The 18,022-nt window shown below is 31.1% G+C and overlaps 1 protein-coding gene across 1 annotated transcript in view; it reads right to left on the reverse strand.

Annotated features, from left to right (window-relative positions):
• LOC148273570 (uncharacterized) overlaps positions 1 to 18,022 on the reverse strand; it is a gene marked incomplete at its 3' end in the record, with an annotated part of 105,359 nt that overhangs the window by 16,386 nt on the left and 70,951 nt on the right. Inside the window, exon 3 of the mRNA XM_088238513.1 lies at positions 3,243 to 3,359. Coding sequence (XP_088094639.1) covers positions 3,243 to 3,359 — 117 coding nt within the window. The remainder of the gene's footprint in view (positions 1 to 3,242; positions 3,360 to 18,022) is intronic.

The raw sequence follows: 18,022 nt of genomic DNA on the forward strand, positions 1-18,022 counted from the left end.
ATAGTTTATTTTATGAATAAAAAACGTTACATTAAAATATATTAGTTGACGTACTGTCATAATTTTTGCTTGTTTCAGCATCAACTTTATTCTACAGTATTTATTTTTTCTTAAAATTACTCTCATATTATCGATTTAAACGAGCACTAAATAAATAGTCAAGATCTGGTTTTTAGATGTCCCTTTTGTTTATCAGTGCTTCTTTTTTTATTTATAAAATGTTTTTAACTATTCTTTTATTTTATTATTTAAATCCTATAAATTGTATAAATGGATAATGTCCGTTAAATTACAAATATTAAATTAAAATTTGAGTTTATAATATCGACCGCCGTCAGTTAAAAATAAATATTTATATGAAAGCCATGGGTAGTACCGTTTCCATTTATAGATGAGAATATATTTATTTATATACATCTATGTATATTTCAACGGCCTTCAAAACAATTTTAAAGAAGCATTCAGATAAATTGGTACAAACACGTGGATTTGCAAAATGGTTTTAATAATAAATATTGTGACCAAACATGTTCATGTTTGAATCGTTATTTCATGTTGAGTTATTTTTTATGTTTTTTTTTAGTTTTTAAATGTAATTTTTTTCATTCTGAGAATATTTTTTTAATATTTAATAATATATTAATTTTAACGCCTTGTAGGTTTTTAAATGTTTTACGTAAATAAATATAAAATCAGACACGTATTTTACAAATAATTCTGATTCACTCGAGCGCGTCTAGAAGAAATTTCTAAAATATATTAATTTTAAACTTCATATTCCAGCTGCTTTATTTAATTATAGTCAATTGTTAACTTCAGCCAATGTTCTAAGACTTTCTGATAGAAGAATCCAAACTGACCTAATATTACTTTATAAAGTAATCAATTCATTAATTAACTGTCCTGATTTGCTGGAGTTGGTGTGTTTCCGTGTACCTGGTTGACATACCCACCACAGATCTCATTTTTGTTCTGCAAGTTCTAGGACCAACTATCACATGCACTCGCCTATCCCTAGGATCCATAGATATGGCAATCAGTATGAGGACAAGGCTGATATATTTGGTTCTGGACTTGATAGTTATAAAACGAGTCTGATTTCTTTTTTTCTCTCGCAATATTTTTCTTAAACTTTTCTTTTTATTTAAAAATGTTTTTCCTTTTTTGATTTTTTCATATTTATGTATTTATTCTGTTAATATTTTATAACTTGTTACTATTGTAATAGTTATGCAATTTTATAATGTATGTTTTGTATTTATATGTGCAATTTTTTTTGTTAAAGGCAATTTATGCCGTTTATGTAAAAATAAATAAATAAGTAACAAAAATTAATATTAAGAATAAGAAAAAATAAAATACCATGTTAACGTATTAGTAAAAAATATATGGATACATAGAATAAATATATACTTTATAATATTGTAGTGGAGAAAACAAAAATGCATTTTTCCCCATCAGTTATGTAAAAAGAATCATTAAATTAGAAAAAAGTTATTACGTAAACAAAATAAAATGCTTTTTTTTTTCAGAAAAAGGTTTTGAAATTTTACATGCTTAAAAAAAAAAAAAAAACTATTTATATCATTTCTTGATTTGAATTTTAACAAAAAGGTTCCTAACTTTTTACTTAGCTCTTTATTGTACCATTTTTAATACAATTACAAGTTTTAAACAATTATTTTTTTATACTTACGCACCCACACACACGCACCCTCTCCCTCATTCATTCTCACACGCACATGTATCCTCTCCCTCATTCATTCACGCATACACACATTCACATACACATGAATACAAACGTCACACAAATACAATGACTAAACTTATTTTCTAATATATGTGTCATTATATTTACAGTGGATTTTTTTAATTGTCTTTAGCATTGTTAAGATTTTTCTACTTATTTTGTTTATGTAATAGCTGTAAAAATCCCGAATAAAATAAAAATAAAAAATAATTATTACAAATACAGCTATAAGTTCATAAAAGGTACACAATTTAAATAAACAAAGAAGTATTTAGGTACTAAAATTTGAATGTAATTAATTGATACACTCCCTTTTAAAAATTCATAAGTGTTATATTATATATATAGTATTTATCTATTTCATTAGCGTATTCATTTGCAAACGCATGAATTCTTCTTATACAATGTACACTGTAGTTTGTTGTAGATACATTTACAATGAAAAGTTTATTAAATCTGGTAACCCGGCCAGGCACTCGCCTGTTAATAAGTTGTAACAGTTGTATAATACATATTAGAATAACCCGTTTAGCCTCCATTTTAGAGGCTTGTCAGCTGGTGGGAAAGGGTCGTTATGAAAAACATAACGCAACATCCAGACCAAATGACTATTGACAGACTAAATATTTTATATGGTGTTTTAGGCTAGTAAAGATCTCTTTTTAAACTGTCTCAGAACATGGTTACTTACCCTAGCTAGCAGAGGCGGTTCCTTAGTATGTGCATAAGTGCAGTGCACTGCCAAGTAAAAATTTGTGTAAATAAATTAGTAATTTTATTGATAGTAAAAATATTTATAAGCAGGTAGAAAGAAACAGGGATTCGTTGCAATAACACGTAAACATCATAATATTCAATACTAGCGCCAAAAGATCTAGCAAAATTGACTCTAGCGGATGATTTTCTCACCTTGTCTACGCATGCGCAATCGTCCCAGTGCATATTCTGTTTTGCACAATCTTTTACCCTGAATTTGTAAGAACTATATTATATCTCCTAAAATCGTCATTTGAGCGAGACAGACAATGCTTCATGCCGATGAATTGTGCGTTAGAGGGAGAAGATAATATACATATTCCGGGCATTGCCGACGCATGCGCAGATTTGAAGTTCGTTTGAAATGTCACTTTGAACATGCGTAATGACATGATATTAGTACAAATTTAGTTAACTATAACGTGCGTATTATGTTGGGCGCAATTAGCGTTTCTAGTTCCGATGCGCGGGCTGTCATACTACTGCTCGTTTATCACGTCAAACCTATCATATTATTATAATATTATTGAAATTAATAATATACAAGTTGACAACATGTAAAAAAATGCACTGCCAATGTTTTCGGTCAGGAGCCGCCAGTGCTAGCTAGACAGTCAAATTAACCTTTCATTACTGTAATAATTGTATTCGTATGTTTGTATGTAATAAGATAAATAAAAAAAACTAATTAGTGTGGAGAATTTACTGTAACCTGGGTAATTCTTATTCTTCTTACCTTGACAAGAATAGCCGTCCACGTGGAGCACGTGTCCTGGATTGCACCCACACTCATATGTTCCATCATGAAGTTCCCGGCATAACTCCGTGCACGGACTTCCCTTTCCACAACGCCCTAGAAGAAGAAGAAGAAGAAGAACGTTAGCATCAATGATACAGAAATCTAACAAATACAATCGTATGTTTTGTGATTAATCTTTTTGAAATATATACAAGTTAATAAGTATACACGTACAACCTATTTTTCATTGTATTGTATACCTAATGTAAAGGAAAAAATATATATAAAGATAACAGTCATTGTAATTCTATCTATTTCGCAAAATTCTATAATTATCTTATTATCTTGAAAATTTATAATTATGTGAAATTGTATCGACGAATACCTTCAAATTGTATGTTTCCCATTTATCTTTGCTGAACCACCTTATAAAATAAAACAAAATAAATAAATGAATACAACAATGTTTGAGTATGTCCAAATACTTGCAGACTGGCTGTATCTCCTGGAAATGTGGATGTTGAAACATGGGCAGAATGGTGAATGTTACACAGTGAGTAAAGTGGCCACTTAAACCAGCCAATGACTGGTCATAAGCCCTGTAAATGCCTAGACTTCCACATTCCCTTCTCAAAAATGTTTTCCCTCTCTGTTGAAATAAATTTAAATATAAATAAATACAACTTTAAATATTACTGACTAGTAGGTGACGAAATTCAGCCAGATTAATCTCCCCACATAAATAAAGGTTTTAGTTCTTTTAATTCACAAAAGTGAATAAATGAGATGAATTCTTATTTATGTTCAAAGCACTTTCTGGTACAATATTTTAATTAATGTTAGTAAATATTTTTATTTAAAACACTTACCGACTTTTTTATGTCAATCAGTTTCGGGACGTACCCGTCTTTTCTTCAGGACACTTTTTTTTATTAAAAAAAAATAAATATTTGCGTTTTATGATTTACCCACATATTGAATTTTTAGGTTGGAGTAGAGTGAGATTCGAACCACAGACCTTTGGTCCGTGAGTCCGAAACACTAGCCACAGGACCACAACCCGATCTTTGTTAATGCTTTTTAACACATACAAACTTAATGCTTTGAACATAAATAATATTATATTGGCAAATACAGCCGTAAATACAAATTATAATAGTGTCCTGACGAAAAGACGGGAACATCTCGAAACCGGTAGACATAAAAAGTCGATAAGTGGTTAAATAATAATATTTATTAAATTGAGATGAATTCTTATTCGATTTGGTAAAAACCTTTTGAAAATTACTTATTTCTTAACCATTTTCGATGCCAAATGGTCCAAAAGTTGATCGACATAGATGAATAGCAGCTTTCGGAGAATTCTGATAACCGAAACGGATAAGAATAAAAAGATTTTTAAAAAACAGAAAAAAATGTGAACCTTTGAACAGACATTCACCAAAAGTAAATATCAAATCATTAATTGATTGTCAATGCCGATTTATAAAGCAGATCAAAATCATAACTGTAATGATGTATTATTTTTAAATGATCAATCCGATCAAATTCGTGCTTTTATTTAAAGATCAACACAGTCTTTCTCAAAGTGGGCTATTATACCCCCCCTGTGTTTAGGGGACGGAAGAAGGCCCAGAAAAATGGGGGGGCGTTGAGGCAGTCTAGGGGGGCAATAGCTGATTTTAAAAAAGATACGTTTTCTTTTGGTTTCAAACTGAAATTAATTTTGATCTTATTCCGACCTTTTTCTTTATTAACCTCAGCTTTCTTAGCCCGTGAGCCATGTTTGTAGCGATCAAGTTGTTACAAGTTTTTGTTAAACTTAATGTGTATAGCGCATCAAATGTGCTTCAGATTCATTTTTCTCATTAGAGAGGTTTTAAAACGCTTTGTTTTAATTTTAATTAAAATACTTTTAAATATGATTAAGTAGGTTTGCGTTACTAATTACTCTTATTTGAAAGGCTCCTTTGAAATGTACGTTTGAACTCAGATATAGGATATTTATTTATTTATTTTAGTCTTCAAATACAAAAAAAAGTACTTTGGTGGACTAATTTCCAAAAGCAATAACTTCTAGCCAACCAAAAAACCAACCGGTCAAAGGAAGAGTTGGTCAAAAATTTGTTCTAAAAAACAAAAACTTATATCAAAAGATACATTCGTGAAAATAAATCTAATCATTTTTTAATGATTACTGATTATTTATGGGGGGATAAGGCTTGAACATAAAAACTTAAATGAAAGTATATGTTGTAATATTTTACTTATTAGAGGATAAGGAATGTGGAATCAAATAATGAGTTTGGAAGAAGATATCAAGAGGAACCAATGAAAAAAAAGGAATAAAATATATATTTTAAAAAACAATAAAATATAAGATCAGGATTCTAATGATATATAGTAATGTTTCAGGCATTTTTTGAAGGTGGCTTGAGGATTTTAAAATCAAAGAAATAATATTAAGGAAGTTCAGGGCTTCGGAAAATTAGATATTTATAATATTTTCTTATGAGCGTTTAAAATTAAACCATTCAATTGTACGGTGAAGTTGTAAGGTTCATAGTCCATAATCGATGACACACACGGGCTAAAACGTTTTACCTGAAAAAAGCAGTGTCATGGTTTTCTATAGAATCCAAAATCACATTTAATGCAACTCTATCAGTACTGTTCATGAAATCGGGAGCATCGTTCTGCAGTACATTCACGTTGTTCCTACCATGAAGAAATTAACTACAAAGGTACGTCGTCCAAATAGAGACCTCAGGACGTGGCAACGTCAGTCAGTCAGCTCAACAAGTTCCATTCTGTCAGTCAGACCAGCTCGACGAAATCACTCAGTTCCAGCATGTAGTTCAAGTGCAGTCTATTAAACCCATCATCGCCGCTACGCTCGCGCCACACAACCAAGTGCTGTATCTTATTCGCCATGTTTTAAATACGCATTAAACATCAACCCAGTGTCTTCTCTGTTTATCTCTAACTGAGGTAGGAGCTCCAACCCTCAACTACCTAAATCCTACAAAGTTTCTTAAAAATGAATGAAAAAGTAATAAGAACAGACTACATTGAACAACGTCACTAGTTCTTCCGAATCAACCAATGCTTGAGCGTTTTGATTAATTTCCGGTTTCCGGGATGCCAACTCACCAATCAGCAGAAAAAAAACTGACTGAAGAGAACTTGTGACGCCACACGGAAAGTAACATAATGAGGTATTCCACTGTTTTGTAATTTATGTATTTTTTTTTCTATTAGCGTACTACGAGTATTTAACTATGCAAAAATATTTTATTTTTTTGTGCGTTATTTACAAAGATATGATTTTTTAAAGTTACATTTATCAAATACCGCGCCAAATTACTGTAATCAGTGTGTCACTTTTCAGTAGTGACGTCATGAAACGGTTGGCGTTCTTACTTTCACCGACCTGACAAAATTCGAAGAATCTGTGGAATATTGCCTTAATTACTTCATTTAATTGATCGTAATTTGCTAATTTCTATGTTATGGTTGTTTTTACGAACGTTTCGAAAAACCTAGAAAGTTGACATAATCTCCGGTTGAATTGTCAAATTATATACTTTTTTTTTCTATGGTCAAAACGTTGCGGGGGCTTTAAAGCGGAAACCGGAAATACTACACGTAGATATAAGGAGTGACGTCATTATTTACGATTTTAAAATGAATGCTATTTTTATCATTTTTTATTTATTTTTGCGTGCGTTTTTGATATTTCATCCTACTCCAAATTTTTAAATATTCACGTGTACACGAAAACATTTTTAAAATTGAATTCCGGGTTGGGCTGGAATTCCTTATTCAAAACTTTAAAAATCTTTGAGTTAGTAATACAATACATAAAAAAAATAAAATATTTTTGGCTTAGTTTGATAGTCTATGAACAAATAAAAAACCACTGAACATCCTTATTTCAATAGCTGTTTTTCAGATGCACAACAGACGGCGGGTTTAATTTTTTTTTCTCTGGCGGTAGGCAAAATAAATTTCGTAGCCCATGGACAAAACCAAATATAAAACTATCGTCGAAGAATATTTAATTTCAAAATTAAATATTAAATTCACACGGGGCCTAGCTGTGTACCTTTGTTATATTATAATATATAATCTACACAGCCGATTGTTTACTTATCAAGACCTTTAATAATTGAGTTAGTAGGCAGTTTAATATATTTAGCTAAAGTTCAATCGTACGTAGGTTTCAATACTAAATATCATTGTTCATCCCCCTAGTATAAAGTTCGTATGATTCTGCCCCGGGTGTGTAGCCAAAACCTTTATCGGAAAATGCTATTTTCACCCTTAAACTTCGTCCCCTAAAAGTTTTCGATATAGCCTCAGATTTCACGGTAACTTTTCAACTATTGTTAGAAACAACTTAGAGTTACTGAAATTTTAAAACGCTCCGAATTGAATTTTGAATTCGCAATCTAAAGAACATTGTCATTGTAAAATCAGTATTCAACACTTTTCAAAAGATTATGTAATAAATTACATAAAGAATATTGGTTTAAAAAAAACTTCACCAAAAAATGTACAGATTTTGTTCATGAGAAAATATTGAATAGTAATGTGAAACGAAGCTTTCTTTGAGTTATTTATTTATCGTCATTGGCAATTATCTCTTATTTTGAGTTAAAATTCACTAGAAAAACCCTTTAGCCCTCTAGCATAGCACAGGACCGTTCTAAATGTTTGGTTTAGTTTTAGTTAGGTTTTTAGTTTAACAACAAATGTGTAACGAACAGTTTTGGTTTGCGCTTCTTCTGTTTGTTGGTGGATTGGTGAATATTCTTGTGACTATTCGGACTTGTAGTATTCTAAAAAAAATCTTTGTTTACTTAATTTTTTTAAATCCTAAATTATCTTTTTTTTAAATGAGCACCGGTCAAAAATTTGACCGCCAAGAAAAAAATAATTACAAAAATACAACAGGTAGGTGCGTGTTTGAAAAAAAACCGTTTTTCAAAATAGGGCAAGCAGGAAACAGTCAGCAATAGCTGACTGTTACATGCTAGAAAATTCGTGCCTGCAGGCTTCATGTAGTCGATCTTCCAGGCCTCGTTTTATAATAATAAATTTATATTATCGTTTAAATTTTGTCTTAAAGGCGAGAGATAATTATTATTAGACTTTAAAAAGACATTGGAAGCGGACACCTGCATAAAATGACTCATAAGTAAAAAAAGTCAACACATCTTTTGAATTTTCCGAAACAACTTTGAAACTTTCTAACTTCGTTAATTTATATTACTCACTGTGAACTTGCTGGCGTTTTTATATTAAAAATTACACAGAAAGTTAGAAACATGGAATTAGCTATTCTTACAAAAAATAGACCTTTTGAATACGTGTACTGTAATTAATTATGTAGGAGACTTATTTTTTTTTTGTATTTTTATCACATTTATTTTTTATTTATATATTAATTTAAAACGTTGGGGTTATACAAGGATTATAATAAGGTCATGTCATATTATGTCCGTCCGCTTGGTGTAGTCGTAATGTGCTTTTTCAGATAAATTTTAAATTTGTCTCCAGTGTATTTTTTCTAGGGGTAAGGTAAGCCATTGTAGTGTTTAAGTCCATTGTATAGTATTTTTGACTATTCTACATTTGTCTTTGCTTTTTTTGCCTTTGCGTATATTTTAATATAACCCTATTTGTTTGATTTAAATTATTTATCGACAATTCTTGATGGAATTCCATTTTAATGATGTAATAACTTGTATTTACATTTAAGTTATTAATTAAAAAATACTTGGTACACTTCCACTAATTTGTTTGACCAATTAGCGCTTTCCCCCCCTAATGGGCATCTTCAAACTGGTCGGAGGGTGAAATCGCTAATTGGTCAAATGAATAAGTGGAAGTGTACCATGTGTTTTCAAATTAATAACTTACCTATATGTAAATATAAGTTATTACATCATAACCCTATTTGGTTGAGCCGATAATTTATTTCCATGTATTTTAGCCAGAAAAGTCATATCGAAGTAGATAATTGCTAACTTTGGTTTTGTGAGGTTTCCACGCCTGACACGACATTTTGGGTTTGGCTACACTGTTTGGCCCACGCTCGCTGCTTCGCTTTTTTGACGGCTTATATACGCACAATTTTTGAATTGATAAAAATATTGTCCGCTATTTGCCGTGTAAGTTGTTATAGCTACGTCTCAACTCCCACAATGGCGCAAATATATCATCAGCCATCGCCTTTCATCATCATCTTTCACCTCCAGACGAAATTGTGCCAGCAGTGTTCCTGGAGACTAATTTCCCTGATAGCATGAGCTGATTGCCGACAAGGAGGAAGATTAAACACTCGGTTAGTAAGTGTTATTACATGTTGATTTTCTCTGTTCCGATAACATTTCTAATATATTATTGACTGCGTAATCCACTAGCTCTCAATTTTGAGAAATTAATTTACTGTCCGCCATGGCAAATTTATTTCGTACGCAAAAGTTGAATTCTATTTATACGAATTACCACTATTTATATAAACCCTTTAGGGTTAAGCATCTACGTTTTGAAACTAATGCTAATTTTTGACAAGGACTCCCTTTCCTACAGATTAAACTTCAATTTGAAAAAAATAAATATTTTCAATCAAATGGACGATCTTGGAGAAAATATTTGTACCAAAATCTATATATATATTTGTAAAAAATTCAATACATTGTGAAGGTATTGGCAATTAAAATGCCCATTTCATATATTGCGTATCATTGACCATTTTTTCCGTTAATATCCGCATTTTCTCAAGTATACTGATATTTGAAATTCAAATTGAAATTCTTATCAAAAGATGTTTTACATTTTTTTCCGTTTAAAACCGCCAGAATTGGTCGGCTTTTTGACGTCAAAGAATAAATTTGCCTCACCCCTTTTGTATTGAATATTTCTGTGTTCCAAAGAAGAGAAGGCACCAAAGTTATGTAAATGTAAGCACTTTTGATAATCCTTATTAAATATTATAATCTAGACATAATAATACGCCTTTGATCTTTTCTTTCCAGTCGATTGCGCATTTTGAAAGGGTAGAAAGATCGGCGGTGCAATCAATTTCGTATGGGTGAACGGCGTCAAAATTTGTCTTTTTAATTTCCACAAAATGATTCAACACATTTTCAAGGAAAATTGCCAGGTTATGCAAAATTTGTTACTGATTTCGAAAGGTTTTAAGTCAAAAATTTTCATCAAGAAATCAGTTTTTAGCAAGAATCTCTATGTCAAAACTTAATTACATTTTAGTATTATTTTTCCAAATATAATCTGTTACATTAATTTATTAATGAAAAATTTCCAGTCTGTAATAAATGTTTAAACTTAAAATAAATGTTTAGATATAAAGTTATGTCCTCGAAATTATATAGAGGTGCTCAAACTAACGCATGTACGCCACATGTATGTAGAGGAATTTCTCTAATCAAAATTTCCATCACGCCAAAAAAACACTCGTTACACGCACATATACGCCATACAAATTGCTATTATTTGATTGAAATCTTCAGGACAAAAAATGGTCCGTTCGTTTAATCATTCAGGTAATAACGCACCGACTTTATGCCTAATGATAAAATCAATATTCTTCGGATGGCGTTAATGTCGTTTCCCTCCAAAATAGAATAATTATTGTGAATCTCCGATCTGGTAATTATAACGGGATTAATCCGTCGATATTTAATTACTGCGTCCTTTCGTTATTCTGGCGATAAATGCTCCAATTATTTATTCCTGGCAATAAATTTTTCCTATAAATCATAACGGGTATCTCTCGCTCGGAAGAGATAGCGCTATCGCGTGGCCACAAATCTAATTAAAAGCCCATAACTTCGCGCCGGCGAAAACGCTGTTCAAATATGGCGTAGCTTCCGGGAATGGAGGGATCCGAAAGTAAAATTAACGAGCATAGGAAAACGTTTCAAAAAGCATGTAGCTAAAAATGTTTTCGTCTTTTAATCGGAGAGATTTGTGCACGCTTGCCTCCTTTACAAATCATCAGGTTCCCGATGTCCCAGACGTCCACTGTTGTCGGCAGTTTATATCTGCGCAACAGGACGAAGATTTAATTTTGGAGGAAACACAGAAATTAGTAGCCACTCGGCGAAGGTGCCTTAAATTATTTACTAATTTGTTGTAAAATAATAAAGAAGAATACATTATTAACTGATTCGTTGGTGTTAGCATTAGTTGTGTCTTATTATAAAGAAAAGAAGAGGACATAACACACTGATTGTGCAAAAATGCAAAAAAATCTCGACAGACTTTTTCAGTATTGAAATCAAAATTTACTGAAATTAAATATTAGTAAATGTCACTCGTTTTGTATTTCGCGCAAAACAAACGACGATCAGCTTTCTTTGTTCTTTCAACAACACCCCAATCTCTATAACAGATAGTCGAATTCGCGACTTAGGTGTTATTATTGATATGAAACTAATATTTTATATTCATATTGAATCTGTCCTGAAAAAAACATATAACATGGTCGGACTTATTATGCGAATATTGAAACCATTTAAACATGCAGAGACATATGAAAAACTTTACAAAACATTTGTTTGTCCCCAGGTAGAATACTGTACTTCTATTTGGTCACCTTACTTTAATGTAAGTATTAATAGACTAGAAAAGGTCAAACAATTTTTTTTAAGCCGGTCGACTGCCGGTTAAACATGAACTTCTCTTACCATGCTGAGAGTATGCAGTAGCATGCAATAAACTTCCTTAAAAATCGAAGAATAATATAAGACCAGTTATTCTTATTCAAATTAATAAATAATAAAATTGATTCTCCTAACCAACTTGAAAAACTTTTATTCCGTGTGCCATCTAGACCGACAAGACAAAATCTTTTGTTTTACTCAGAAAACGCATCAACAAACTATTTGAAACAATCTACAATACTTAGAATATGCGACCAATATAACAATAGATTTACCAAGGCTGATATTTTTTGTGACTATGTATGTAAATTTAGGTCAAAAATCATAGAAATTTTGAGAGAAGCAGATATTTTATTTTATTACTATAAACATATTTTTTTTTATTTCGTTACTTTTACATTTATTATATTTAACATAATTTATCATATAAATAAAACACGAGTGATACTTTAATCCACAAATTTGGAATATCCAGTGACCGGTTTTATCGCTTTCGCGACATCTTCGAGACTGGTACCTTTATTAAAGAGTTAAATGTATTTATACAAAACAGAAGTAAGGATAGATAATTCAAAGTTATATGTAAGTAAATTAAATAAAGTTATTTTTATCTTAAGGATTATTATCAAAAAAAAATATCACTCGTATCGTAAAAGTATCACTCGTGTTTTATTTATATAATAAATTACAGTGAACTTCCATCAAGAATTTTCACTTACAAACTTAAATGTTTTAACATAATTTAAATTATTGTATCGAGTGTAAACAATATTTTTGGTGTGTGCATGAGTGTCCTACACTAATATACTAAGACATTGTCAATATTTGTGTACATACTGTTGGTTTACCCAATAAAATAAAATAAAAATAACAATAAAAGAACGATGGGGAAGTTTAGTGCAACAAAAGTGTGTGAAAAAATTAATGAAAGTAACAAGCTCTTCTAATCAGCCAATCAACTACAGCGTTAGATAGATTTCCGGCTTCCGGGAAGCTAACTCACCAGTCAAGATAACTAGTTACGTCACGAGCGGAGTAATCTCAAAATTACGAAACTCTTATAAATCGCGATACATAAAAATAAAATTTAAATAAATGGGCTTAGTTCAATAGTCTATTGACAAACAAAAAAATAATTTAAAAACCGCTTAACTTCGTCATGGATAAAAACAACTCTTTGATTTTCTTTTACAACTGGTGAGAATCGAACCTACGATGTCAGTTTCACAGTAAACGTATTGTTTATTTATAACATTTATATTTAATACTTGTTTAATTCCCAAGCAATTAACTTGTTGTTTCAAGTCTAAGATAAGCTGATACAGATTTTTTTTACTTTGATATTCTGTTTAAAAAAATAGTAAAATCCGTTCAGTTTTGAAGTGCGAAAAATGGAACAACAAAGCGTCCTTTTTGTCTATTTTGGTTGGCGATTTAGATAAAATTATTTATAAAACTTCTTGGTTTAGTTTTGATTTATTTATTTTTGACTAACGAGCGCTTTCGCCTAAGAAGGCATTTTTAGGAATGGTGCCTTCTTAAGGAAAGCGCTCGTTGATTCAAAAAAGTTAAACGTAACCAAGAAATTTTATTGATAATTTTATATTTTTTGCACAGCATCGGTGAGACATTTGCAAGACCGTGACAGAAAAACAATGTTCAAATTCCTATTTAACGAAATTCTCTGTCACCGCATATTCTCACAATTTATGTGATCAGAAACACAAAAATAATAATGTATCTGTACCTATACATATCTCATTTGAAACTAAATACAATCATTGATATCAAACTTCTGATTGTGTTCATTAAATATATATATACGAGCATGTACATAAATCTAGCAATAGAAAAACATTGCTGGGTTCAGCTTGTATATAATAAATTGAATTTGGTTTTTTACCCCAATAGCTGACACAGATTGCTAATGTTTACATTTAATAATCCTGAACAAACATATTTATGTTTCCAAAATGATTTTCACTTTTATCTTTCAACCAGAAAATTTATTTTATTTAATTGAAATATTTTCAAATTCTAGGAATTTATGAAATCTAAACTTAACATTGGAAAATTCGTTTTCAATTTAAGTCGCATTGATTTATCAGGGTTTTTACAGAACACATTTAATAACGAGGGTAATTCGTATCTGAGTTGCTTAAGGATAAAGCACACTAATCTATTTATTTATTTTTAAATCGTTTTTATTTTTGTCAGGAAAACATACAAATGATTTGAGGAATTCCAATTTTGTATTGGAAACTTCAATAAGTTCTAGCTGTTTTTTTGTGAAAATCGATGCTTTATTAAAAAAAAATCTAAAGAACTCGTTATTGAAAATATGTTCATCGCTAAGGACTATTTTCTCCCACCGTTCTGGCAGTATAAAAATACTATCTCGAAAAAATGTCTTATCTTTTGAGGTTATCCATGAATTGAGGAATTTTTAGGCTTCTTCATAGGAATGGAAGCGCTGCTCATCCAGGCCACGAGTGATTGAAAAAAGTGGTAATCGGAAGGAGCAACGTCCGGTGAACACGGCAGGTGGGATAAGACTTCCGATTTGAGCGTTCGCAATTGTGATTTATGAATTTTTTCATATATTTTCGAGAAATTTCGTCTAAAAATAAAATACTTGGTCTAATTTTTACGGTTTGTAAGAAAACATTATTCATATACAATTTCCAATGGCACTAAACTTTCTCATTTTCTTTTTCATATTTTTTACCAGAAAGTAGCAAGAGAGCCAAAGCATTTTCCCTGGCTTCCTGTACTATATCATACTATTCTATCCCTGTTCATCTTGCCCAGGTACAGATAAATCACTTTATTAAATATGTACATTTAATTTACCTAAACAAACTTTCTCTTTCAATTTGATTTAAATTTGAGGTTAACTGAATTTATTCTTGCGGTTTCATCGCACAGCGATATTAAACTCGTGTCCTAATTTAATTTATATATTAAGTTTGAATTAAAAGTTTGAAATATTACCAACATAAAAAATATGTTTAGAATTTTTAAAGGTATATTTTCACAAAAGGTTATTTCTGATCACAAAATAAATCATCACCACCAGTGCCTTACATATCTGTGCATAGGGCTCAGCGTTTGGAGACCAATTCCCATGTATTTTATATAAACTATCTGAAAAACCAATCTTTTGAGTCCATTCTGACAGAAAAAAAATCTAGAATTTTGAGTGTAGTGGGGGATTTTATTTATTTATAAGAGAGTAGCCATCGAGTCAAAAACACTCGTCCAGGGTTCTAATTTTATTCCATACATTTTGTCATGCTCGCATGAGGATTTTTCCGAGTTTTGACATATCGTATGTCCACCTTTAAATATTTGTTAATTTTATCATGCCGTGTCTTTCTCGGTCTTCTTCGTTTTCTGCACCCTTCGACATTCACATTGTACATCTTTGCGGTTCTTTTTCTGTTCATTCGCTCTACAAGTTCATGCCAACGCAGCACTTCTTCTTCAATTTTGTCCATAATGCTTGTCTCAGCTTTACATAATGCTTGTCCCAGCCTTACATAATGCTTGTCTCAGCTTTACATAATGCTTGTCTCAGCCTTATATAGTGCTTGTCTCAGCCTTAAATAATAATGCTTGTCTCAGCTTTACATAATGCTTGTCTCAGCCTTACATAATGCACGGATCTCGACATTTGTGCACCTATCGTACATAATTTTACCACAGACTCGTCAGAGAGATTTCGACGATATTCAACCTACTTTCATTCTCGTTTTACGTCAGGAGTTTTGCACCAGAATTCCATTGCGAACTGGTAATTTTAATTTTTACTATGTTAATGTAATAATTTTTATTTATTCAATTCATTAATAATATGCATGCTTTCACTTTTTATTTTGTTGTATCCCAACTCAACACAGGGCTTTTGGCCTCGAAGAGTTACTGATACGTTTTTTTTTTGTAATGTGTATCTTTTCATGAATAAATACAAAACAAATATAATGATTAAAAATAAATATTAAACAACTTTGTTTTTAACCACTTATTTTTCCCATCGATTGGTTTCAAAGCTGCATACGCTTCTTCATCAAGGTATAATTAACTTATGAATTCTATTCTATTTTATTTAAAAAGTCAATACTAAATTATAACATAAAGGTGTGTACCGCCAGAGACAAAATAATTTAATTTAATTAATGTATAAATCTGAAAACAGTTGGGGCTCTACTTTGTTACAACTTAATTTCTCAGCATGCGTCGCACTCCGAGTATAAACACAAATTGGTACATAATTACAACACCAGGATTACTAGTATGGAAGGACTATCTGTTCCTAGATATTGCAATAAATATGGCAGAAGGATACTACAATACAGTATACCAAAAATATATAACATGTAACCAAAGCAAATTTACCTTTTTAAAACTATAAGAAAAAAAATTAGCCTAAAAGAACTTGTAAAAATATATTACGTAATAATTCAATCAGTTTTGGAATTTGGGATAATTGGATGGGGATGTGGAAATGACACACTGTTATTGGGAGAAGAAGACTCCCTAGGGAGTAAATGCACCCTGTCTACAAACATTTGGGAAAAACAGTGTGTTGTTTAAAATGTAATATACATATTTCTTCGCTATACTGTTTGTAGATCATCCTTCCTTAGCCCTTAAATTCTGTTTGCGGATCAGAATACAAGCTTGTTTGAGTAATTTACATACATTTGAATACACAAGACATAAGTCTTCCTAACGAGTGGAACAGATGGCGCTGTGGAATGGAAATAGGTTTACCGTAGTGAGGGACTTCCGGTTTGCTATTTCCTATTCAACTTAAGCCTTCATTTATCTAATAAAGGAGACTAGAGAACCGATAATCTGCTACATTTCACGCAAGGTTTTCGTAATAAATCTTAACCATAAATAGATGAAAATAACCGTAAACAAACATGTCCAAATGCTTTTAGACAAGGCTGGATTTCACTCCCTGGATGGTTAGAAGGAAGATGGAGCTATTAATTTAGAGAACAGGCCATTGAAGTCGAGCCATTTACACGGTCCATGACCCATCATTGACATGTTTAAGTGTCCACTCCACGTACTGTGTAAGATTAACCATTCCGTTTATCATCCACATTTCCTCGACTCTTCGATCTGTTGATTTTAGTAAAGTTAAAGAGCTGGTACCTTTGACTCTTCAATCTGTTGATTTTAGTTAAGTAAAAGAGCTGACACCTATATTGATGCAGATGAGGTACATCTGGCTGAAATATTCCACCTATTTAATTTAATTTATTTATTATTTTATTTTACTTTGGAGTATATCTTCTCGATTGTCGTAGACCTCTTCATTACTAATATAGTGCGGGATATAAGAGTGTTGGCATAGTTTAGCTCAAACTTGTCTTTGAATCTACTAAAAAAAAAGTTAATTGAATATTAGAGACCTTTTTTTTACTTTTTGATGTTTTTTTTTTTGGATGATTATTGTTTGCATAATCTGACTGCCTTAGAACGGGGTTTTTTACCCTAATTAGACAATCAAAGCCACTTTATATCAAAATAAAATATCGTGTGTATGATATGATAAATAAATGACTAAATGCGATTATTTTATTGTGATTGTTATGTATATATGTATATATTCCATCCGTTGATTTTAGTAAAGTAATAGAGCTGACACCTTTATTGATGCAGATAAGGTTCATCTGGCTGAATTATTCCACCTATTAGGCAAAGCCTAAAAATACTTTTCAATTTGAAGTACTTTCAATTAAAATACTATTTCTTACAACACTTAGTTGGCAAAGCTGGATTGGATTAAAATTAACTAACTCTTCCATCTTTTCCTTCACATTTTTATATTAATTAATTCCATTTTATAAACAGTTTTAATTTTTGCTTAAAAAATACATATTCAGGCAAAAAGTATAACAAGAAAAACGGAACCAACTACCACACGAAAAAGAGGCATCCTCTTGTACTTGGTGTAGGATACGATCGACTAAACTTCTTAATATTCACATGCGATGCATGTAAAATGTGGGACACGAAACCTGGATTTTTGTGGTTATGGCTGGAAAAAATCCATCATATAGA

This window comes from Micrasema longulum, unplaced genomic scaffold, assembly GCF_059751315.1.
Source record: "Micrasema longulum isolate JH-2025_06_02 unplaced genomic scaffold, ASM5975131v1 h1tg001908l, whole genome shotgun sequence".
Taxonomy (NCBI): domain Eukaryota; kingdom Metazoa; phylum Arthropoda; class Insecta; order Trichoptera; family Brachycentridae; genus Micrasema; species Micrasema longulum.